General features: G+C 42.7%; 1 protein-coding gene across 1 annotated transcript in view; it reads left to right on the forward strand.

Moving 5' to 3' along the window:
* The first annotated feature begins 902 nt into the window (after positions 1-902).
* abcc8 (ATP-binding cassette, sub-family C (CFTR/MRP), member 8) overlaps positions 903-24,410 on the forward strand; it is a 72,702-nt gene continuing 49,194 nt past the window's right edge. The window contains exons 1-9 of the mRNA XM_080505469.1: positions 903-996; positions 4,365-4,527; positions 7,807-7,948; positions 10,020-10,141; positions 11,110-11,276; positions 14,761-15,003; positions 18,804-18,992; positions 20,913-21,077; positions 21,667-21,822. Of these exons, the coding sequence (XP_080361595.1) occupies positions 976-996; positions 4,365-4,527; positions 7,807-7,948; positions 10,020-10,141; positions 11,110-11,276; positions 14,761-15,003; positions 18,804-18,992; positions 20,913-21,077; positions 21,667-21,822 (1,368 nt within the window). The 5' untranslated portion in view covers positions 903-975. The remainder of the gene's footprint in view (positions 997-4,364; positions 4,528-7,806; positions 7,949-10,019; positions 10,142-11,109; positions 11,277-14,760; positions 15,004-18,803; positions 18,993-20,912; positions 21,078-21,666; positions 21,823-24,410) is intronic.

Below are 24,410 nucleotides of genomic sequence, written 5' to 3' on the forward strand. Positions count from 1 at the left end.
TTGGGGGTTTTTTTGTGGGTTTTTTTTGCAAATATAATATCTGATATCCTTTAATATGTAAATTTCAGAATAGACTGGCAAATTCTTGCAGTTACAAAAGGATCAAAAGAAGGAAAGACTTTGACATTTGTCCATATCTGCAGTTTAATATGTGATGTTTGACTTGTTGGGCCCTCCAGAGGTCAGATTAGGTTGATGTGGCCCCTCAAGTGAAAAGAGTTTGACACTCCTGCTCTATTTTCTATAGATCTGGCTTGTTTTTTTTGTTTTTTTGTGTGTTTTTTTTTTTTAGGTCGACCGCAATGACTGAAATAGTGCTGTTATTAAATGTCCACAGGGGGCAATATTGCTCCTTTTGGAGGTCGATAGAACGAGGGAATCCCAAGTGTGGGTTCATAATTTATTTTGAGACGATCAGCCCCCCCGTCGCCAATAAAAACATATATATGCTGTGACCCAGTATGGAAGAGTTGCCTTTAGTAGATGTGAATGTCAGGTTTAGAATAAGAAGAAGAATGAAAAAAAAACTCGCTGCTGAACGTGCAGTCAGTCATGTAACGCTTCATCCGTTGATGGAATCGTCCCACTTCTCTCTTATATTATGTAACGTCTCAGCGCGCATTTGTGGCTTCCGTGGCTCCTGTTGCAGGCTGCATCCGCAACCCCGGGGTCCAAAGGTGGCCTCGGTGAGAAGACCTGCCTTCCTTGCGTCTCTCCCTCCTCCTCCTGTTCCTCCTCCTCCTCCTGTTCCCCCTCCTCCTCCTCCTCCTCCTCCTCGGAGGCGCCCGGGTTCAGCACCGTGGACAGCTCCGCCGCCGCCGCCGCGCGTAAAACCGCCGCCTGCGGTCTGGTGGTCAAACGCAAGCGGGACAAGAGAGAGAGAGGAGCCGGGCGCACTGAGGGGGACACATGAGAGACTGCAGCCTGGGGGATTGTCCTCTCCTGAAGACAGAGAAACCAACCTGAGGAGAAACAATGATTTCACGATACAAACCGGTGAGTGCTGCTGCTGCTGGGGCGGGTGGATGGGTGGATGGGTGGGGGGATGTGGGTGGCGGGTAGGGTGGGGGGGGGGGGGTTGTCATCTATACTGATCGATCCTGTCGGCGTAGATAGTAATCCTGCACAGCTGTAGGAGCATGCACCGAGCCGGGTTTACACACTGCCACTTGGCAACCGGAGGTATTTTCGATATTGCTCACATAAATAACCTCGATTGTTTTTTTGTTGTTGTTTTTTTTTTGCGGCACAGCTGCACATTCAGCCTTTTTGTTTACAGTCGTTTTAGGTCACATCCAGTCGATTTTGTACTCTAATTGGATCGTTTGTCTCCCGAAATTGGTGCCGGAGCTGAAAATATGATGGCAACTTGTGGAAAAAACTGGATGTGCTATTTATATATTTATTTTTAACAGCAGGGCAAAGGCAGCTAGATGTAGACCATTTCTTTTTCGAGCAGGGACCCCCAACCCCCCATTCATCTTTTTTTTTTCCCCCTTTGTTGTCGGAGGAAATGGAGAGAGAAGTAGCAGACAGCTTCACCTCTCACTGTCACTCCACTGGAACACACCAGTTAATCACACCGCCTCACTCAACACACGAGGCGGTTATATTTGGTTGGCCTCTGCCTCCATGGAGGGACTTTATGACCACACAGCTGTGGCCACACGGTCTCTATTTCTGGACCATATCCCGATATTGGAAGGTTTCTAGGAATGCATTGATATTAAACGGACTGTCGGTCGAGAGACTGCAGCCTGAGTTAACATGCTTCTTTACTCTCTTTGGGGGATATAGTAGCTCCTTTTCTCTCTCTCTCTCTTCCTCCCACCCTTTTTATTCTTTGCACACTGTGATGTTTGAACTGTCTGCAGGCTATGAAGTGAATGTAAGTGCTGGAGTTAATGTCTGAAGTGAGGCACTCCATAGAATAGCCCAGCCAGTATATTCAGGCTGCAGGGAATAATAATAATAATAATAATAATAATAATAATAATAATATCGTGAATGTAATCAATCAATCAATCATATTTTATTTGTATAGCCCTTTACAATAACCCAGTGGTACCCAAAGTGCTTTACAACAAAGCCATAAAAACAACACATTAAGAAACAAATACAAGAATAATAATAATAATAACAATACATAAAACACAGGTTCTGACTGTGGGAGGTGCGACAGTGCAGGTTGTTGGAAGCCTTCCAGAAATTCATAAAAACAGAGCATACAGAATAAATACGCTGCCCTAGACAGAGTTAAAAGCCAATCTAAAAAAAAAAAAAGGGTTTTCAGCTTTGATTTAAAGCTACTACTTGATTAAAATACTTTGTGCACATACAGAGGAAAAAGTGAACCATGCATGACTTAATATGTATTCTTTGATTTACTTATCCTGCAGCTCGGATTTTAACGTCCACTGATAAATTGTTGACCTCCCATATGAAGGGATGATTGATGTGCTGCTTTAAACTTCTCATTTTTCGTGTTGAAGCAACCAACCACCTGGCATTTCTTTTGTTTAATTTTCTTTTTAAACTATGCCTGGTGTCCTTGTTCCATTCAAGCTTATTCCCAAATAACCGCTGAGTCTTTCTCGGTATCCACACGACGTCTTGATTGAAACTTGAAGGGTGTTTTGAAAACACTTGATATGCTTGCAGGTAAAAAGCAGAGCTTCTCATCAGACTGCAGCTCGCAAAGACACGTGGCAGCATCCGCACAGACAGTGGAAGACTTTAATTAGCCCGTATTGTCAGGTTCCATTACATAATGTTCACACGTTTGATGCAGTCAAATCAAAATGTTTTTTATTTCTGCTTCAGCTGACATCCAGAAAGCTTTATTTAACATGCTCGCTGCTTTCAGAAATACATAACAAGCCAATGACGGCATGCGGAAAACTTTAAAACGAGAACTTGTACAGTTCTTTCTCGTGATCTTTGCCTCTTTTCGTGGACTTTGAAGAAACGACCATGAAAGTTTAAATACAAACCGGCAGCCAGATGCTTCATGACCTTTTCACTTTGAACCACAGTTTCTAAAAAAATTACTTGGAAAGCATTTTTAAAATCTCTTTTTAATTTTATGGCTCATGAGAAACGAGTCGACTTTGCACGCGGCAGTCAACAATTGCATTTAAATATTAATTTCATCTTCATTACATTTAAGCTTGTCTCTTTGCTGTTATTGTGTAAAAGTCAGATTTGGATGGATTACATTTACCATAAATTACTTTAACCAGTAAGGCCATTTGTCTGCCCTCCTTCTGATGGATGGATTATTAAAATCTGCTCTCCTGTGGGTCTCGGCTGATCCCTTCTGCACATGTCAGCTGTGTGTGTGTGTGTGTGTGTGGGGGGGGGGGGGGGGGGGGGGGGGGGGGGGCAACAATGCATCCATCCCAGGGATTCCTAAATATTTCATCACATCCCATTGAATGTGTGCAGTTATTCATTCTCTGCACTCCTTTTTTTTTAATTACTATTAAAGTTTAGAACGTAAACTCAATAAGGGGGTCGAGTTATGTAATTCCAGAAAACGCAGCGTTGGGATTTGAGACGCTGAGCGCTTGCTCATGCTTCACACGTACTTCGTTGTGACGTTTGCGCCATTCATCCACAGCCGAAACCCCCCGTCTCTCTCTCTCTCTCCCTCTCTCCCTCTCTCTCTCTCTCTCTGCTCAGTCTTCATCATCCCTTTCTTCCCTCCCTCCCTCTCCCTCCCTCCTACCTTCAGAGTCTCTGTTCTTGCTCCTCCAGCTCGCCTGCACACTCTGCCCTCTCTGCTCTCGTCCTCCAAGGTCGACTTTGAGCCCTTTTGCAAAGCGCCAGGAATAGCAGGAGCACTGCAGCATGCCGTCGGTGCTTTAGCTCTGTGTGTGTGTGTGTGTGTTTGTGTGTGTGTGTGAGCATATTGAATGTATTCCAGTGGAGCTGTGCGTCCCTGTGCGCAAGTGACGCTTCAGCCTTAGAGGATGTCTGCGGACTGCAGACCAGCGGGATGCAGATGTTCCTCACCGGAATGGACGGGAAAGCTGCACTTTGGACTGTCTGAGAGGAGAGGGAGCCTCTGACTTTTCTTCTCTCCCTCCTTTTCTCCGTCTCCTCTCTTTCACTGGAGTCCATCCTTGGGAGCTGGATTGGAGGAGGAGGAAGAGGAGGAGGAGGAAGAGAGGGGGGGGTCACTTTTTTTTGTGTGGGGGAATTACTGGGAATCTACTGGAGACGCAGCGCAGCTTCCAGAAGCCAAGATGCTCTGAAGGGATCCTCTTTTAAATCTCTGTGTCCTGCCTCTGTTTCTACTCCTCCTCCTCTTCCTCCACCTCCTCCTCCTCCTCTACCTCCCCCCCCTCTCCTGCGACCAGAGTCCCGGCTCCACCATGTCCTTGGCGTTCTGCGGGAACGAGAACAACTCGGTGGCCTACAATGTGGACGGGGGCGTCCTGAACAACGGCTGCTTCCTGGACGCGCTCAACGTGGTGCCGCATGTGTTCCTCCTCTTCATCACCTTTCCCATCCTCTTCATCGGTGAGTGTCACGGGGAGGTGGGCTCCTCAACCCCCCCCCCCCCTTCTTCACCCGGCAGCTTCCTGCAGCGACCACACATTCGGATGTTGTGTCGGCACTGGACCGATGCTCTTTATTTGCCCTTCTCAGGTTTTTGGCTTCTGATCAATGAACTGTTGTACAGTTTTTACGTGGAATTCGCACATTCGAATGTAGTTAATGCAAATCGCTGACCACATTCTATTCTACAATTATCTGCAGGGGTCATGGCACGATAGTTGAGTGTTAAGCTTTTCAGCCAGTGGGCAGGTCGGTGCCTCTGCCTTGCTCGGCTACCGGCCATTCGATTTGTGTCGGCGCCCGGCTGTGTGACACACCGGCTCTGCGTCGCTGCACACGCGTTACTGCTTTAGTCACATCTGCCGCTGGCGCCTTCTCATCACGGTCAGATTAAACGGTACATTTGAATATATTGCGAGCGGAGGACGTGAAGTGTTTACTTTCTGTGGTGACCACGGGATTCCCGCTTGAATCTCCAGGAGAAGAAAGCAAGTCGGTGTAATGCCTTTTAAAGTCATGCATACATGTTTTATGTGTGTGTGTGTGTGTGTGTGTGTGTGTCCATGTAGAGCATGGGTGCATTTATTTTTCCTGAGGGGGCACGTAAAAACTGGGACTAAAATACAGATTCAATGTTTATAAAAGCTGCAAGTGTCTCAGCCTTGAGTCTCTGTGTGTGTCTGGATATGTCAGAATGAATTTTAATCCTTGCACACAATAACACACTCCCCACCAACTGAACACACTAAAAAAAACAACAAAAAAACAACTAAATTCTTCATTCATCTTCCTTAACTATGTGTCCACAATCGCACCTTTTAAAGCAACTTTGATTTTAGTAATTAATCTCGTCTTGAGCTGTAGATGTTGCCCAGGAGCAGTGGAACACATTGTCAATCCACTCAGGTGATTTAACTCTGTGTTCCTGTTGTCCACCGTGGTTGAACGAGTGAAAATAAAACGCCTGGACACTCGGCAATGAAATAACTACATTTACGACGCTCGCAGATTCGGTGTCTCTGACTTTATGTGGGTTCCCTTCCAGCGAAAGATCACGTCATTTAAATCAAAGAGTAATGTTGCTGCTTTCACCAGGCAATATAAAGATCCAATGAGTGGCAATTCAGAATTAATTAAACAGTGATTGATAGTGAGAAAACATTCAGAAGGGAATAAAGCTCCGAACTGCAGAATCAGTTCCCAAACTTCCAAAACAAACAAATAGATTAATGGGTAAATAACTGAAATGCAGTGCTAAAAATAAAACTAACAGTTTCCCTCATCAGTTCAATCTAAATCCTTAACATTGTTAATAAATTTGATCCAGATTCTGGTCGTTCATGTGTATTTTCTAGTGAGGTTGACAACATTTTCCCTTCCCGTTGCTTGGCAGTCCATCTAGAATTAAATTTCCATAACAGTGTGACACATTAGGAGGCTTTCCCTCCTTTTTTAAAGTGAAAACAAGCCACTGAAACCATCTGACATTAAAGTGAAACAAAGCACAGAAGATATAGCTTCGCCTTGAGCCGAAGTGATTCTACTAACAGCTTCGCCGCTGAATACAAACCTCAGGTGTGTGAGCAATTTGTCTTTTCACCTTGAGTCACTCAAAAACACCTCTCCTGGTTATAGGGGCTATATATATATATTTATATACACTGCACGGCTTTGTGGCCTGCTGCCTGGATTCTTCATTTTAACCACACGAAGACGAGCTTGAATCCCCACCGTGTTTACGTTCGAAGCTTTAAGAGACGGCGTTTCCCGTTTCTCTGTGTTTCACTGGGCAATCGTTTCCCCGTCGCCTCATTATTTAAGTTGAACTGACCGACAGGGAACGAGATTCTGTGAAGAAGTGACGAAGCGACGAGGCGATTAAGTACAAGTCCGCCTGTGCCAAGACTCCTCGGTGAGAAAACCCACCGAGGTGCCAAAAAGAGAGGAGTCGTTCAACGTCGTTTAATCAGCGGAGAGGATCTATTTCCTCCCGTACAGTAGTGACTCAAAGTGAAGGTAAATTGCCCTTTGATGATGTAATTATTGCCGTCCTACCGCTGGCGGGGTGACCCCCATCATCTGTTTAAGGCGAAGGGAGGACAAAGAAGAGTGTCGTCTCGGTAACACAACCTTAAATCAGCCGCTCCCCGCTGCCTGCCAAGACCCAGGCTGTGTAATTACAGCGACAATAAAAATCCTGAAAGTTACCTGTGGCAGGCTGCCATCTCTCCGGCTTCGTATCGCAAGGGAAGTGATCCGGAGCAGAGCGGGGACACCAAAAGTCCTCGCGATCCCGAAGTTCTAGACAGAAACTACTGATTTAACTGGAAGTAAACATTTTAAAAAGCAGGACTGTGCTCTTCACTTCCCTTCAGCTGAGATCTGTTGACTTTAATGAAGCAGTTAAAAACATTTTTATTCCGGCAGGCCTTTGTCATTCATATGAATTTATATGTTTCGTATAACTATATATGCTTTTCTTGCTTCTGTGTTTCTAATGAGCTTGTCTCTGTTTTATTTTTTTTCTGTTTGTAGTGCTGTAAAGTTCTATTCTATTCTAATCTAAGCTTATCGGATTTAATATCTAATATAAATAGACGCAGTACGTTTCAGTCATGACCGATGAAACTGCGTTAGTATTGATCCCCTTTTTTCAGGAATTGATTGTTTCACTCTAAACGAGGGGTGTCAAACACGTTTTGGTTCATTGGCCTCATGCAGCCTAACATACCGGTAAAATAGTGCTATTTTAACCTTTAAATTTAAATTTAAAAGGTTTTTCTTTGTTGTGTTGCAGGAGTATACAGGATGGCAATGTTGATGTTTATGCAAAAACATAGAAAATCTTAACAAAACTAATTTTATTCATCATTTCCGGTGCAAAATAGGATGAAATATCCATGAAATCTTTCCGTATATCACCAATATCTCCGCTCGTGTCTGTTACTCTTAAGAAATGTGCTTTTTAAAAAGAAAAATCTGTGTTTTTCAGTGAAATTTTGACAATATGGGCCAGATTGGCCCACGGGCCTTATGTTTGTCCCCCTCAGATATTAAAGATCAGAAGAAGTGCTTTGAAGAATCTGGGGAGCTCCTTATTCTCAAATATTCACTCACACGAACAAGAGAGACCGCCGGCGTCAAACTAAAAAACCCTTTTACATTTTACACACTGAAACCTTTTGATGTTTTTTAATTTTTTTTATTAATCCACTCCTCCCTTTGTCCTTTCGGTTCAAGGTTGGGGAAGCCAGAGTTCAAAGGTCCACATCCACCACAGCACCTGGCTTCACTTTCCTGGGCACAACCTGCGCTGGCTCCTCACCTTCATCCTGCTCTTCATCCTCGTCTGTGAGATCGCGGAAGGCATCGTTTCCGATGGGTACGCTGCGCGTGCTAACGACCCGGTCAGGATTTAATGAGAAACCTGTCATGGAAGCCGGCGACGTTCCCCGATTACAGGCTATAATTATAGCTGAGCTATAATTTCACCGGCCTGTTTTCTGTTCAACATGTCTAAATAACTGATTAGTAATAGTAATTATCACAAACAAAAAATGAAATGTGGCTACTTCTCATGTGCCAGCAATCCTGTAAAATGTTGTTATCCACCTGTGTTGCTGCTTTTATTTTGCACAAAGCAAGATGCTGGTCTTTCTTAGAAAATTAGGTTGGTTTTGTCTTTTTTTGTTCTCTCTCTTGCTGGTTGAATAAATCTAAACCAGTAAAAGTAGATGAGAGAATAGCACGAGTTTCCGCTGACATATTTACAACCATTTAGTGCAAGAAAATATGGAAATTCAGTATGAGCACCTCATATTTATCCATTCATATTCGCCAAATATTAATTTTTGAATTCAATCGCTTTTATCCAGTTTGGCTCAATTTTTGCCAAAAATTAACGCTCCTCCCTTAAAATCCTATTTATTTCTTAGTTTATAATGCGCTGAGTACGTTTATTCCAGATTCTTGTGGTTACAGATGACATATTGTCAGTTTTTATCTGTATTTATTTTATAAAAATGAAAACAATTACAGATATTATGATAAACTAAAGGTGCATGAAAGTTTTCCAGTCGCTATGCACATGTAATAATATCCCCTAATTTATTTTAGGCCTATTTTTTTTTTTTGCATGAGATTGAATAATGGCCGCCCGGAGCTCCGCTGGCGCCTTCAGGCTATTGGTCCGCCAGCAGGTCGCCCTGCAGCTTCACCACCAGCCAGGCTTTTATAGGCAAAACTGCCAGGAGCCAAATGTTTGTATTTGTGCACCGGTGCCAGCAGGAAAACGAGTCGATAAGCACCACGACGCAGCTTTATTGTCAGTAAAACGGCAGGAGCGTTAGTCCAGCTGGTGCACTGGATGCATGTGTGTAAAATGAGAATTGTCACAGTCCAGAGCCAAAAAGCCCCCAAAAAAATCTCATTGAACAAAATCCATCCAGTGAACATTTAAAGTCAGACACACACAAAAAAGTAATTATCCAAAAACGAGTGTCTTGTAGGTGTTCCTCCGGGCCATCGGACCTTTGAGGTAAATGTCAGATGTTAATTGCATGAAGCGACTCGGGGAGCCACAGCTGGACGGAGAATTCTTCCTCCCTGCGTCTGAAGCCTCGACTCGCCCGCCGCCGTCAGACGCCGTCGGCAACAAGGCCCGGTAGACACTCGGGGTCGACTGTTTATCCGCTTATTGTGCAAGAATGGAAAGGATGAGTGATTGTTATTGAAGTGTTTGCAGAAGAGCTTCTTGTCTCCCGGCTGCTTCGCTCGAGTTTTTTTTTTTCTTTTTTGCTGACTTCAGCTGATGGAAAACCTGGAGACGGTCGTTTAATGTGTGTGTATGTGAGCCTTTTAGGCTCCGTGTTTAATATTTTCTTATATCTTCTCATATATACGGTGGTGCTGAAGGGCAAAGCACAACAACAAATCACAAAACACAACAACAAAATGAAAAACACAACTGGAAATTGAAAAGCACAGCACAAATGAAAAAACACATTTGTTGTTGTGTTTTTCATTTGCTGTTGTGTTTTTCAATTTCCAGTTGTGCTTTTCAATTTGTTGTTGTGGTTTGCACTTCAGGGCAACTGTACATATATGCTTTATTCCTTGTTTTACCATCATGTTGCTCTGCTTTGTAGTGTGCAGGCCAAGTCTTAAGTGAGACCAGGTAGCATCAGTGCTAATTAGCTGCAATTCGCTGAACATATACGCGACGAAGCTTCCTTTGTGTGTCGGAGTTGCCTGTTGGAAGTTGCTCCTCTCATGTCATCCTCTTCGATACCAAACGAAGAAGCGTCGTTGATGTTTCCTTCACTCGCGCCCACGTTTTTTACACTTTTTGCACACTTGGAGACATACAAGCAAACAAAAAAACAAACAAGCAAAACGGACACAGACGCAAGTGTCTCCCTCCAATTCTTAACCAAGGTGACCTTCGTTTGCAGGTTCAGCCAGTCGCTCCATCTTCACCTCTACATGCCTGCAGCTCTGGCCTTCATGGCCGGCGTCACGTCCATCATCTACTACCACAACATCGAGACGTCCAACTTCCCCAAACTCCTCCTGGGTAACGTATCACTCCTGTTTAATTTGTCAAAAACAGCGACAGGATTTAATAATCCTTCTCGGCTGCAAACGTCCGACAGGGGATGTCAGTTCTTTTAAGTTCCACCGGGGTGATGTGACGATAAAGCCGGTTGAAACGGGGTCAGTGCCGCCATTCACAGATGAACGCCTCGCTACCCGTCGGATATGATTGGGAAACGATTGAGGGGCAATATCGAAGCGTGAAAGAGGAATTAGGAAAATGAGTTTCAATGTGTGAATTGTACGTTGTTGTTTTTTTGTCATTTTTAATAATCTCAGCCAAACCTCTCAGGGATCGTCCCGATGATCAATCCTCCGCCGTCTCACGCCGTTTTTCTTTCACTCCCCCCGTGCAATTCGGAAGCTAATCCACTTCTCACTGCTCCCGTCGAGTCGACTAAGCCTCCTCCCACTTTCAGGGTTTCAGGCAGACAGGAGAATAATCTCCTGCCGCCCGTGCGGAGATGCTTCCTCTCACTACAAAAGAATAAACATTTTCCTATCCGTCTACATCATTTTTCACAAATGAACCTGCTCGGCTGGCTCCACGCCGCCCCGACAGAAAACCTCCGCAGGTTTATTGCCGTCGATCCGTTCTGACCTTGACACACATTTCTGAGGTTGTTGATCTTGAGGAGGGCTGAAGGCGAGACGACGCGTGTGGGAGGAAGAACCTGAGCTGAATGTAGATCGCATTAATCTCTTGTTTTAAGAAAATCACATTAATGCATCACTTGAGCCGTAATTAACACACGTATAAAACGTGTTAAACAGTAATTTGATAGTATTGATTTGACGATATTCAATCTGGGCCCAGATGTACAATAAGTCTGCGCTCAGCTTTATTTACGGTTTGTTTTTGTTGTTTTTTTTTTCTTTTCTTGGCTGGTCCGGTGATTTGCTGCGCGCCTCTTGATCCCCCCCCCCCCCCCCGCTAAATCTCTTCAGCCCTGCTCATCTACTGGGTGCTGGCCTTCATCATGAAGACGGTCAAGTTTGCCAAGTACACGGAGCATGGCATCGGCCCCAGGCAGCTCCGCTACTGCATCACGGGCCTGCTGGTGCTGCTGTACGGCCTCCTGCTGGCTGTGGAGGTCAACGTCATCCTGGGCCGGGTGAGTGTGTGTGTGAGTGTGTGTGTGTGTGTGTGATCACGTGTCGTCCTCTGATCACATCCTGATTTTAGCTTCAGTCGCCGCTGCTTCTTTCAGTCTGAAACCCTCGTTGGCTGCATCGTTCGGTGAAGTGAGTTAAAAATAGGTTGAATGCAGTATTTTTAAAATCGTGACAATCAGGGCAGTTTTTTGTTGTTTAAATGGAAGCAGGTCAACATTTGCCGTTTATAAATAAACATGAAAGGTGGAAGAGAGATTTGAGATGTGGACTTCACATGTTCTCCCTGTGTTGGTTTGGTCCAGACCCTCCGGCTCCCCCCCAACTACTCAAAGGTACGATTCTGTGGTTCTGCCGAGTGTTGGATGGATGTTTTCCAAAGTTGCGTAACATTTTGCAGAAGGCATGGTTTGCTTACTAACTAAGTTTGAATACTAACAAAAAAATTCAAGTATTTCATAAAATTTTTGGATTTCATCTTGGATATGCTCAAAACCAGTGTTCACCAGTCCACCAGAAAAACAGTGAATAATCACAGCAGAACAATATAATCAGGTAGGGTTTCTGAAAAGGAGGGGGAAGACGTGTAACTTATTAAATCCCGCCAATTCTCCATGGATAATATATATTTAGCTTCCCCCTATGTAATATTAAATCCATTCAAACATGTTCAAACGATTATATTAAGACACATTTTCTGAAGAAAAGGTATCGATAAATTACTTTTCCAAAAGCAATTAATGATATTTAATAAGTATAGAATAAAGTTGTTTGACCATATCTAATTCTACATACAGAAATTACTTTAAGTACTCATGTACGTCCTCTTCCTGTTAGAATTGGAGGAATAGTGTCGTTTTGAATCGCTGTCAGATCTATTTTTTCGCATTTCTAAATGTATTCTCACATAAATGTAACACACTGTCACTGAAGTTAATCAACAATCTATACCATATAATTGATTCTAATTATTATATCAATGGTTAAAACTTTTATCAATTTCACCTTCAGGCTGTAGTATTTTGGCAGCAGCTCTCGGTGATCTTGTTTGTTTCTGTAATGAAGCCACACACACACACACACACACACACACACACACACACACACACACACACACACACACACACACACACACACACACACACACACACACACACACACACACACACACACACACACACACGCATACAGAGAACAACACGCAATGGGAGAACACCGACATGCTAGTGGACAGATGATCAACTTGGCTTATCATTATGGTGACTATCAAAATAAAAGTACCAAATCACAGGAGAATGTGGACTGGGAGTCGCGACACTCGGGAGGAAAATGTTGTTATTATTGTCCGTCTACTGAGCATGTGCAGGAAAACTGTTTACTGCAGCCGCGATGCACAGTAATGGCGTTTCCAAAAAGTTGCATTTTCCCCCCATTTACACGACAATGGAGTTCAAAAAGTTCCACCTTGGGAGCTGTTCTTGTCACGAAAAACAGACACTTAAAAAAGCTATAAAGGTTTAGCGTTTTCACACGTAAACGAGCCCTTTATTGGATATTAATTTACAATCAAATCAAATTTTATTTGTATAACCCTTTACAATAACCCAGTGGTACCCAAAGTGCTTTACAACAAAGCTATAAAAACAATACATTAAGAAATAAATACAAGAATAATACATAAAAACAATAAATAAAACACAATTTACCAACCAAAGTACCAGACAGATGGACGTTTTGACACCAGCTGGACCTGAGACAGCGATCCTGCCAGAAAAAAAATAAAGTTCATTACATAAAGATAAAAAGTAGATTCTTGTCACTTTCTCAAAACAAAATCCTGCTGGTCTGATATAAATGTAGTTCAACACCCAAAAAAATTAGACTAGAAGATAAGATTTAACAGAGTTCTCACGTCCTCTGCCTGCTGCCTTGGAATCGAACCGTGGTCCTGATGCTGTGACGCGCCGTCACTCACCACTTCACAGCTCAAGCAGAACAGAACGCATTTCAAGCCAGTGAGCACTTTTCCCCGCCAGCAGTTCACTCTGTGTTTTCCTCCACTAACCTCTGCTTGAAGTCCACATCTGTTACTAGATCGACTCCCCTGGGTCCAGAGGGGAGCCAGTGATTTTTTTTTTTCCCAGCATGCACTGGACCCAGTTGTTGTTGTTGTTGTTGTTGTTGTTTGAGCGCGAGTACAGACATTTAACATGACATAAAGTATTTGTCATTGACGTTTTGTATATCCTGTTTCATTTTGATTGGATTACTTGTATAAATGAATAATCAAAACAGATTTTTTCCCCCCCAAAAAACAAAAACAAAAGTATTTAATCACCTCCGGCGACGGGGTTTGTGTGTATACAGGATGTAACTGTGAGGGTTTTCTGTTTTATTTAACCTCCCAGCTGTCAGCTATGTTTTCTTTTATGAATAATTGAACACGTTGACGTCTCTTCCAGTGTATTTTCGACACAAAGTCTCTGTAGCATATGTTTTTTTTTGGTTTTATTGAATCTCTTCTTCTTCTTTTTTTCCCCCCAACATTTATCAGTCCCAGTCTGCTTTGCCAAATTTCAGCAATTGATGTCAGACAGTCTGTAATTATATCAGAAATTTCATGTTACAGCAGCTATAATTAAGCTGACGAACACGAGTGTGCTTCACTGGCAAATGTGTTACGCCGCAGCTGTTTTTTAAAAATTTTATTTTATTTAAAGCATTCTTTGTAAAGCCGAGTTGATGTTTCTGTTCCGTCGAGTGTCGACTCAGTGATTCATCTTCCGCTGACTTTGGCCCAATCCCAATTCAATTTTGTACCCCTCCGCCTACCCCTCAGCCCTCCGCCTCCGCTTCCGCCTTCCCCTCCAAAATGAGGGCAAAGGCAAATGGGTAAAGGTTTCAGCCCTTAGATTTAGCCCCCCCACTCCATCTCACAGTTATGACATCATAATACGGCGCCGTTACATCAGAAATATTTCCTCATTCACCGTGTGAAAGCGGAGGAGCTTCCTTGTTTGCTCGGGGGTCCCTGTTTTCAAAACACCCATATTAGAAGACTTTGGAACTCTACAGTGTAATAATAAAATGTTATAGACACAGTCGCTACCAAACAAACACACACGGAAGCTACGTACGGCAGCGCTACTGCCGTTGTTGCTAGTATAAAACACAACAGGTTTATATTACTTTAGAAGCATATATATGTGAAATGCGAGTCCTTCGGTGCCATGTCCTCCTACCCCTCTGTTTAAAGTGTGCATCTGTAAACGCTCCGTTTCAAGGGGTGAATAGCCCTCCGCCTCACCCCTCCGCCTTTCCGCACTAGTGGAATGGGACACCCCTTAGACTCTCGTGAATGCGCATTTCAAAGGGGTAGGTCTAAGGGGTAGGGTTAAGGGATAGAATTGGGATTGGCGCTTTGACTCACTGCGGAGGTTTTTAATGACTCAAACGTTTTTTTTTTTCTTCCCGCTCCTCGCGCAGCGCTACGTTTGCTTCGCCAACCCGACCGAGGTGAAGCCCCCCGAGGACCTGCAGGACCTCGGCGTCCGTTTCCTGCAGCCGTTCGTCAACCTGCTGTCCAAAGCCACCTACTGGTGGATGAACACCTTCATCACCTCGGCTCACCGCCGGCCCATCGACCTCAAGGTCATTGGGAAACTGCCCATAGCGATGAGGGCGCTCACCAACTACATCAAACTGCGCAAAGCCTTCGAGGAGCAGAAGGTCAGTGGACGTTTGTTTTTTTGGGGATAAAAAAAAGGTTGAAAGAGCAAAGATGGAAAACTTTGATCGTGGCAAACGCCACGGAAATGTGATGTTTTCTGCCAGAGGGACAGATTGTGATTGATTATCTCACGATGTTTGACGACTGGAGTGAGTCGTTTACTGCAAAGAGCTTTTTATGGCTTGTTTTTATAATGTTTGCTGATTTTATATTGTGACTATGTAAAGTGTCTGAGTAGTTTGAAAAACGTTTAACAACTAAAATGTATAATGATGCGACTACTACTACTACTACTACTACTGCTACTACTACTACTAATAATAATATTACTATTACTACTACTACTACTACTATTACTACTACTATTACTACTGCTACTACTACTACTACTACTACTACTACTGCTACTACTACTACTAATAATAATATTACTATTACTACTACTACTACTACTATTACTACTACTATTACTACTGATACTACTACTACTATTATTACTACTACTACTACTACTACTACTAATAATAATATTACTATTACTATTACTACTACTACTACTACTACTACTACTAATAATAATAATAATAATAATATTACTATTACTATTACTACTACTACTACTACTACTACTACTACTACTACTACTACTACTACTATGACTATTACTACTACTACTACTAATATTACTATTACTACTACTACTACTACTACTAATATATTAAATAATAACAACAATTTGTAATTAAAAATAATAATAATAACAATAATAGTAATAATAACAATAACAACAATAATAATAACAATAGTAATAATAACAATAACAATAATAATAATAATAATAATAATAATAATAATACTTCTTCTTCTTCTTCTTCTTCTTCTTCTTCTTCTTCTTCTTCTTCTTCTTATTATTATTATTATTATTATTATTATTATTATTATTATTATTATTATTATTATTATTATTATCATTATTACAGTTACTACCAGCCACTGCTTGGTAGAGACCCGAGTTGTCAAAGATATTTTTGTTCAGGGTTATTCACATAATGCGCAATCTCATCTCGGTCGAGAGGGACCAGTAAAAGAGGCCATGATAACCTTTTAAATAAAACTTTTTCTTTGCCGTTGTGCCGAGTGAAGTGATGAAACTATAAAAAATAAACAGGCAATTGCGACTGAAAATGACGACAATATAAACATTTCTAATTCCTCGGCTCACTTTAATGTTTTTTCTTTTGCTTTGCCACATGGCGACGTAAAGTATTTCTGCTTTCCCCGTGTGATTGCAGCGGAATAAATAAAACTGTAAATAACAGAGTGCAGAAATGTGCTAAATTACATATTTTCACCAGTGAAGCGTCAAGGAAATGTCTTCCTGTTAATCCTCCTGGCTTGTTTCTATCAACTTGGGGAGGCCAGTTTTAGGAAACAGGCCAGAATTTCAGCCCCATTTTAGCATTTGAATATTATCATCAGGGGACGAACACGGATCTTCCACTCAAGCTCAAATAAAGTTTTGATTACTTTACATAACAGCTCAGAATGAAGCCCCTTATGACTCATTCTTTCCCGATAACGCGTTTCTTGACGTCAGTCCTGCATGTGTGTGAAGCGATCTGGGATCCGACTCTCTGGTTTTACGGAGTTGCTCTCACGAGGAAAAAAAACCAAACCTAAACAACAGCGTGTTTCTTTTTCCAGTGACGATTCAGCCCCGGTTGAACTGGGACCCGTAAAATCTAGGAGTGTAAACAGTAAAACGAGCACATTTGCCAGATGTATATTTTATTGAGTGGCATCATTGAAGGTTTTTTTTTTTTTTTCTTTTTCTTAAATCTCTGGCTTTTTCTCTTTGTGAATGAGGAAGTCACATGATAAATCCACACAGTGAAGTCACTGAAGCCACTAATACTCTCCAATAGTCGTATTGACAGCAGAGCGATCGGTCTGGCTGGTCATTGTTCTTCGTCTGAGGGACTTCAGGATGGTTCCGTGGACGTTTCCCCCGTTCGGTTTCCTCCAATCTGCACGTGTCCGGGGTCAGAGGTGGAGGGCCTCCTCCGCAGGGTCATTGTTTTCCAATGTTTGGAAGGTCGCGCGGCTCCGTCACCGCCGCGTCGTGTGCGTCCGGCGTGAACGCAAAACCCCACCGCTTCCTTCCTGCAGGAGCTCGGAGATGAGACAGTGGGGTGGAGGGGGGGGGGGGGGGGGGGGCATTTAGAGGGGGGGACCCGGAGGCTCCGGGGTCGTTCCCATTCTACTGTGAACGGGGCGACATCCCGACCCCCCCGCGGGGGTTGAAAAACGCCGACAGCGTCATGGGAAGCTGGTTTCCTCGTGACGAGCGTGTGAGGATGAACCCTCCTCCCTCGGAGGCGTTTGAAGAGAGGATGTGCTCGTGTGACGCCGGTCCGGCCGACGGAAGGACACGCGACGACGGTCACGTCTCTTCTCCTGACAGTGAGAACCAGTCGGCCGGCCTCAGACGAAACACACTGGGGGTCCCTGGGGGACTTTTTATGGCTTTTATGGTCCAGATGTTCTCCTCTGGTCACTTCAAAGTGACTCGCCGCCGCCGAGCTGCTGACATTTTGAACATAACAGACATGGATATCTTGAATCAATCTTTTTTTTTATTATTATTTCATACCACCACAAAACACATACAAAACCCAGACAAAACAAAACTTAAGAGTAAATAATACTGATAATGATCATGATGATGATAATAATAATAATAATAATAATAATAATAATAATAATAATAATAATAATACTTGTTATTAATAATAATATAGTTAGAAAATAAGAAAAACAATGAATTCATCAGTCAGTAACAAAATAAAATAAAATATATTAAAATAAAACAAAATTAAATTAAATTAAATTAAATTAGATAAAATTCACTAAAATAAAATAAAATAAAATAAAATGTAATTAAATAAAATAAAAAAATAAAAAAATAAAATGAAATGAAATGAAATGAAATGAAATGAAATGAAATAAAATAAGTGTCAAGCTTTTCCGTTTACACGGGTGCTAAATGGTGTGTTTATGTTATGAATCAAAGCAAATCAATTAAAATTTTCAGTCATTTTATTCACCAAAGATGAAAATGAATACATTCCTATAATCTCTTTTTTCTATTTTACCTGAGAGCCTGATACAAATCACTTTTTTCCATTCCTCCTTAAAGTAAACAAACACCAATATAAATGAACTTAACTGCCCCTTCAAGTAAGATTCCCTCTTTTAATGTGAAATTGCAGTTTCACCCCCCCCCCAGCAGTAATACATTCACGTGACGTGCTGTGAGATTCGCAGTTAATCGCCACATCAGCAGCAGCGTGGGGGGATGGGCGCATCCAACCTGACCTCGTTGTGAAAGGTTTCTGTCATGCCGGTGGACTCGCTCTTGAGTCGATGCTGTTGATTCAGCTTTTATGATCCTGCAATTAATTCTTCTTGCTCCGCCAGGACTCTTCCACGATCCAACCCCGCGTTCAATTCGTTGGTTTAATTCCTCCGAGAATCGGGGCGGGCCGTTTCCACCAAGACCCAAACCAATCCAATTTACCCCCGGCTCCACAAACAGCTATCATCATTGCGCTAATGGAATATTGTGAACGTGTCACCGTTAGATGGTGATTAATGTTTGCAATTTCGAATTTTAATAATCCTGCACGGCGAGGGCCAAATTGTTCTCCAGCCCCCGCAGGTTTGCCGTTTCCAAGAAATTACTCTCATCGTCGTCTGGACGAGCCTCATTCCTCTTGCACGTCTGCCGCCCCCTCAGGGACCCCAGGGGACGCCGCCGCAGGGGCCAAAGTGGATCTGGCAGGCCCTGAGGAAAGCGTTCGGCAGGCCCCTCATCCTCAGCATCACGTTTCGCTTCATGGCCGACCTGCTGGGCTTCGCCGGGCCCCTCTGCATCTCCGGCATCGTCCACCACATCAGCAAGGACAATCGGACCATTCAGCAGCCGGTGAGGCTTCCGCCATACACTGCCAGTATGAGTGATATAAAACCAAGTATACTTTGGTTTTCACTGGTCGACGTCGCATCTCAGTGAAATAGTCCCAATACGTTTTGACAAGAATGTAAAAGACAACGTGTGTTTAAGGAATTCCCTTCTGATGGTCGTGTTTTACGCACTTGTGCATTAAACTAAAGGTTTCAAGTGAAAATGGGAAATTTCCGTTGAGTTTTGAGAATCTGTTTACGCTTGGAGCCACAAGAACCATGACGTTTTGAAATCGGCTCCCAAGGTTCCCTGGAAAAAAAGAAAAAGCTGGAAATAGTTTTGATTACTAAACGTCTAAATGAATCGCGTTATTTAAAACTCAATTAACTTCATTAACTTAATGAATTAGGTTCATTTTTAATAACATGATTCACTTAGATGAGGCCAATTGAAGCAGTTCGGGTTCAGTTGGTTCGACTATTTTCTTTTTTCAGTGTGGAACTTTTTCGAAAATGCTCCGACTGCCGAAAACGATTTCTCTTTGTTGTGCCATAATGACGTTTTTCTTTGTTGTGACGCAGAATATAAATGATGAAAATGTGTATATTTTCACCAAACCAAACAATCTCAACATGAAGCCTATTTTAATGAAACCTTTTTCGTGTTAAATACAGTGAAATCTCTTCTAAAGCTGCTGTTTTTGCACATTTTTACAGCCATACTCTGACAACCAAGTTTTCATGAAAGCGTCACTGATATCTCAAGTTGGGTCTCAGTGTTTTGTTACGTTACACGACCCTTTAGGCATTTATTTTAAAACAATAATAATAACAGTCTTCTTATATTAATATTTTACTTATTTCCTTTTACTGTTTTGGCCTGATTGAAGCCTTTTAGCCTCAAACTAGCCTGCAGCTTGCTCTTTACAGGGTTTTAACATCAGTTCACAACATTGAGCACATTGACTGTTGGTCAATTTTTTAAAAAGTTCCTTTTTTTTAAAGTAGGTTCCTCATGTTAAGCTTGTATTTTCATGTCACCATTCCTAAATCAGTCTACTGTCTCTAATCCACAATGTTATTACTATTTCCTATTGAAAGTCTGTCCGGCCTGGTGGAGGCGTCACTCTCACCCTGTTTGGCTTCACTTCAGAACGGCATTATTCCAATTAATCCGACATGATGAGAGCCTTAAGATCTTAAGACGACTCCAGAAACGCCACACGGCGTCCTGTTTCCCAAAGGTCACCGTTTATAGTTTTTGGTGACACTTTTATGGCGCCATCCATCTCCTCTACAGCTGCTCGCTGCTGCGCTAATTTAAGCCCCATCAAATATTTATAACACTTATTACACTGGAGCTGTCTGACTTTCTTGGATTGCATCTCACACGCTGAAGCTATGACCCCCTCCTATAAGAACCTCTTCAATCAATTTATCAAAAATAGTAAAAAAGTGTCCATTTTAATTTGATGTGTTTGGACTTATGCTCTTTTGAGCGGCCAGATTTACAGGATGTGGATTTGAGACACACTTCCAATCAATAATTTGCAATCGCCTGCAGGGAGGATAAACTCCACCTGATGCCAAATTAATTATTCTTTCCAGGGAGCTACTGTTTCCCTCCGCTCGAGCCGCACCGCCGTCGTCTTCTCTGGTTTCCAGCATGCATCGGCTGAACGCTCCGCTTCATTTTCAATCTAATTGAGTCTCTCGTGCGACGTTCAAGCTGGAAATGATACGTTTCGTATGCACGTCGTCAATCCTCTAATTCTGAAGCGAGATCGCCGTCCGGCTTATCGACCACAAACTCTTCCAATGCAAAGTGAAGTGTCAAAGGGATCATCCGGGGGGGCGGGGGTCGTTGACCTCCGGCTTCCCTAACAATGATAAATCGCTCATTGTTTCTGTCTCCCCCCCCCCCCCCCTCTCTGCCTGCCAGACGAAGCTGCTCGGGATCTATTTCATTTCCTCCAAGGAGTTCCTGGAGAATGCCTATGTGTTGGCCGTGCTGCTCTTCTTCGCCCTGCTCCTCCAGAGGACCTTCCTCCAGGCTTCGTATTACGTGGCCATCGAAACGGGCATCAACCTGCGCGGAGCCATTCAGGTATCCCGCTTTTAACCCGGGTCGACGTGCGGGGGGAAAAATGCCGAATGCTGTTCAAAAACCTGTCATTGGTCGATTTGATCTCTTTCATCCTCCTGTCTTTATTGTTCCCCGTCGGGAATCGTTAATCATTTATACGTGACGTTGGAGCCGTATGAATTGTTTATTACTGCGCAAGATCTGTTTCACCGTCGCTCTTCAGCCCCAATTTTTGATCCGAGTTCTGGACAAGACGCTAGTGACCAGTGAAAAGTCTAGTTCATTACAAAAAACAGACAACAGCACCCGCTAGTGGCCCAACGTTAAAACTGCATAGTTTTCAATGTGACGAAAGGGTGAAACGAGATTGCAAAATAACGACGTGTTCTTACTTGAAACCACTTTTCAGACATATTTTCACGAAGAAAACACCGCTGATATATTCTGATTAATTATTTGACTTAATGTTTCGTCTTAATATTGAATAATATTTGCTTTTAGAAAGTCAGGAAGACATTCTCAGCTCAAATTTGAAGTAAATGGCGCATTTTTAAATCTGCCTGTTTTTATGTCTGAATCCCTATTTGTTCCCTTTTTGTTCCTCCTTCAGACAAAAATCTACAACAAAATCATGCGTCTGTGCACCTCCAACATGTCCATGGGCGAGCTCACCGTGGCTCAGATCTGCAACCTGGTTGCCATAGATACCAACCAGCTGATGTGGTTCTTCTTCCTCTGCCCGAACCTGTGGGCCATGCCGGTACAGGTGAGGAATAACGCCGCATCGCTCGCTGGCGCATCGGCAGGATGAGTCATCCTTTGAAAATCCCGAATCAGCGTGGGCCGCGTTTGTTCTCGTGCTTCATCCTGGTAGCTCATTAGACAAAAAAAACAACAACAAAAAAACAAAACCACAGGCGCAGCCGCTGATTTCTAGATGTGATGTCGACCGAAGCAGGTTTCACAGCAGAGACGTGTTTGTTGTATTTGTCAAGTCAAAGACGTGCAGCAAAGTTTCACCGGAAACAAAAACCAAAGCTTTGTTTGAATTCACTGTTTCTCCCCCACACTGAGTACGAAATGTTTACTTTTCGCAAAAGACAAACAAATCAGCTAAAAGTTTCTCACTTAACATTGAATGTTGTTAATCAGCTTTACAACCATGTCAGAAAAAGAACCCTAAGAGGTTAATATAATTGAAAATCACACTCTGATAAATGGGTAATTTTTTATTTATTTTTTTTTACTCATGTGTGTAAAGTTGATAATTGTAATAATATGAAATCTCTTTTTGTTCATAGCTTTAGATATTACAAATGGAAATAATGATATGTAATGATCAAAATGAAGCTATCAAAGACATAATTGGATTATTGAGTCATGAAATGTAGTGAATTCAAACGATAAAGAAGAAGAAAAACCCTCCCAGAATGAAATCACATGGGAAATGTTTTGTACCAGAGTGTCAATAAGTTGTGGGTCAAAGGATTAAGGCCTCATTTGTGGTTCCTGTTGATTTACCTCTGCGAGCAAACAACCTCGTAATCCCTTAACACAAGCTACAAATTAGGTTTCACACTGTGTTGCAGTGCTTTACGCAGAGCATGATGTTTTGTCTCGCTGCATTGCTTCCTGCACAAGCGCTGTGCTGAACCTTCATCAATGTTTGTGTTTGTACTTCTGCATGTTTTACACTGAACAGTTAACACACACGGCGTGCAGCTTCCTCCACCATACGGGACATAGATTCATCATATACAGGGATGCAAAGGCTGAAAGCTGAACTCCAGCTGGAGACTGCTGGAGTTCACTACGTTCACTGCGGAGGCATGCGGTCGATTGGCGACCCTTGACCTCCACGCTTTGAAATGTTGCCCTATGAGTGGTTTATGTAATCCGCGACACACACTACCGGGTAATTGCGTCTCGTTGTGTTGTCGGGAGAAATTGGATCTGAACACGAGCTATTGCAGTACATAATAAAAACAACATTTCTATAAGCCCTGGAGATCCATTAGTGTCACATTAAAAACGGATGTATTTTTTTTTGTTTTTTCCTCATAAGCTCAATACAGGAGCTTCTCTCCAGACACCTGCCAAGTGTGTGCTTCCTCTGCTATTCGGCTATATGTAATGTTTGCATACAGCCATGTAGGGGAGAAGAATCCTCAGATATTGGTTGATGTTACTCATTGTTTACTACAGAGAAGCTTTGTGAGCGCGCAGACCGTCGCAGTAAAACACCCATGTTCGGCGTTGAGAGCCAGACGACGGCGGCTTGCGAGTGTGACGTGACTTCAAAAGAGTTCGGGTTTTATTCACGCGCCGCAAGACAATTATTCAGACGAGGAACTGGAGAAGTTAGAAATAAAGACGCATCAATGCATGCAGAGTGGCTGCCAGTGATAATATATGGCTGGATGGACTCAGTCATGTGTAATAGACCGGGGGCGTCCAACTCATTGCAGTTCTGGAGCCGCACAAAGAGCATTTGCACGCTGACTGGTGGAACGTCGCCACGACGACCTTTGAATCTACAGTTTAAAGTTTTTTCTGCCGGTTTTGATCGACGGGCCTCGTGTTTGTTCGCTCCTGTGATCGGCCACAGACGACGACGACGAGCTGCAGATGTTGGAACATGTGTTTGTTTGTCACTCTTCAACTAATCCTGCATAATGTTCTTTCTGCTTCTTCTTATGTTTGAAAATTCATCTAAATAGTCCACCGCTATTAGACTTCATATGTTTTGATGCCATTTTTGGCTTGATTGTTTACAGACACACACACACACACACACACACACACACAATCCCGTTTTATCTCTTTACAATAGAAAATTAAGCAAAACATGTTCATCTCTTGTAACAAAAAGCTCTGACGGATTAAAAAGTGCCAGTTCAGTTGCAGGAAATACATTTGCATAACATTTTTTTTTTTTTTTTTTGGCCTGCCTGCATAATTCCCACAGCTGGTGATATAACCTATTAACAGTTCATTTGGCTCTTGGCAGAGTTTTTCTACAGACGGTTTAAAAAAGTGGAAATGCTGTTCATCAGCAAATCAACAAACCCGACGTGATTCAGGTTTTAAGTCCGTCGTAAAATATTTCGCAATTAAACTCTGTATTGACACATCTGTCGATAAAGGAGCGACGCGCTGCCAGAATATGCATGAAATCAGAGGGGAATAAACAGAATTTCAGGCAAAGTGGGAGTGGGGCTCCTTGTTTCAGCGACACTGCAGGCCTGCAGCAACCGCAGAGGAGTTTAGCAGCATTAGTATTCAGTGTGAATCAACCCGTCTGCCCCCCCAAACTGTGAGTGAATCGTTTTGTGCGTCACTGACTGTCTTACT

This window comes from Blennius ocellaris (genome assembly GCF_963422515.1).
Source record: "Blennius ocellaris genome assembly, chromosome: 11".
Classification (NCBI taxonomy): domain Eukaryota; kingdom Metazoa; phylum Chordata; class Actinopteri; order Blenniiformes; family Blenniidae; genus Blennius; species Blennius ocellaris.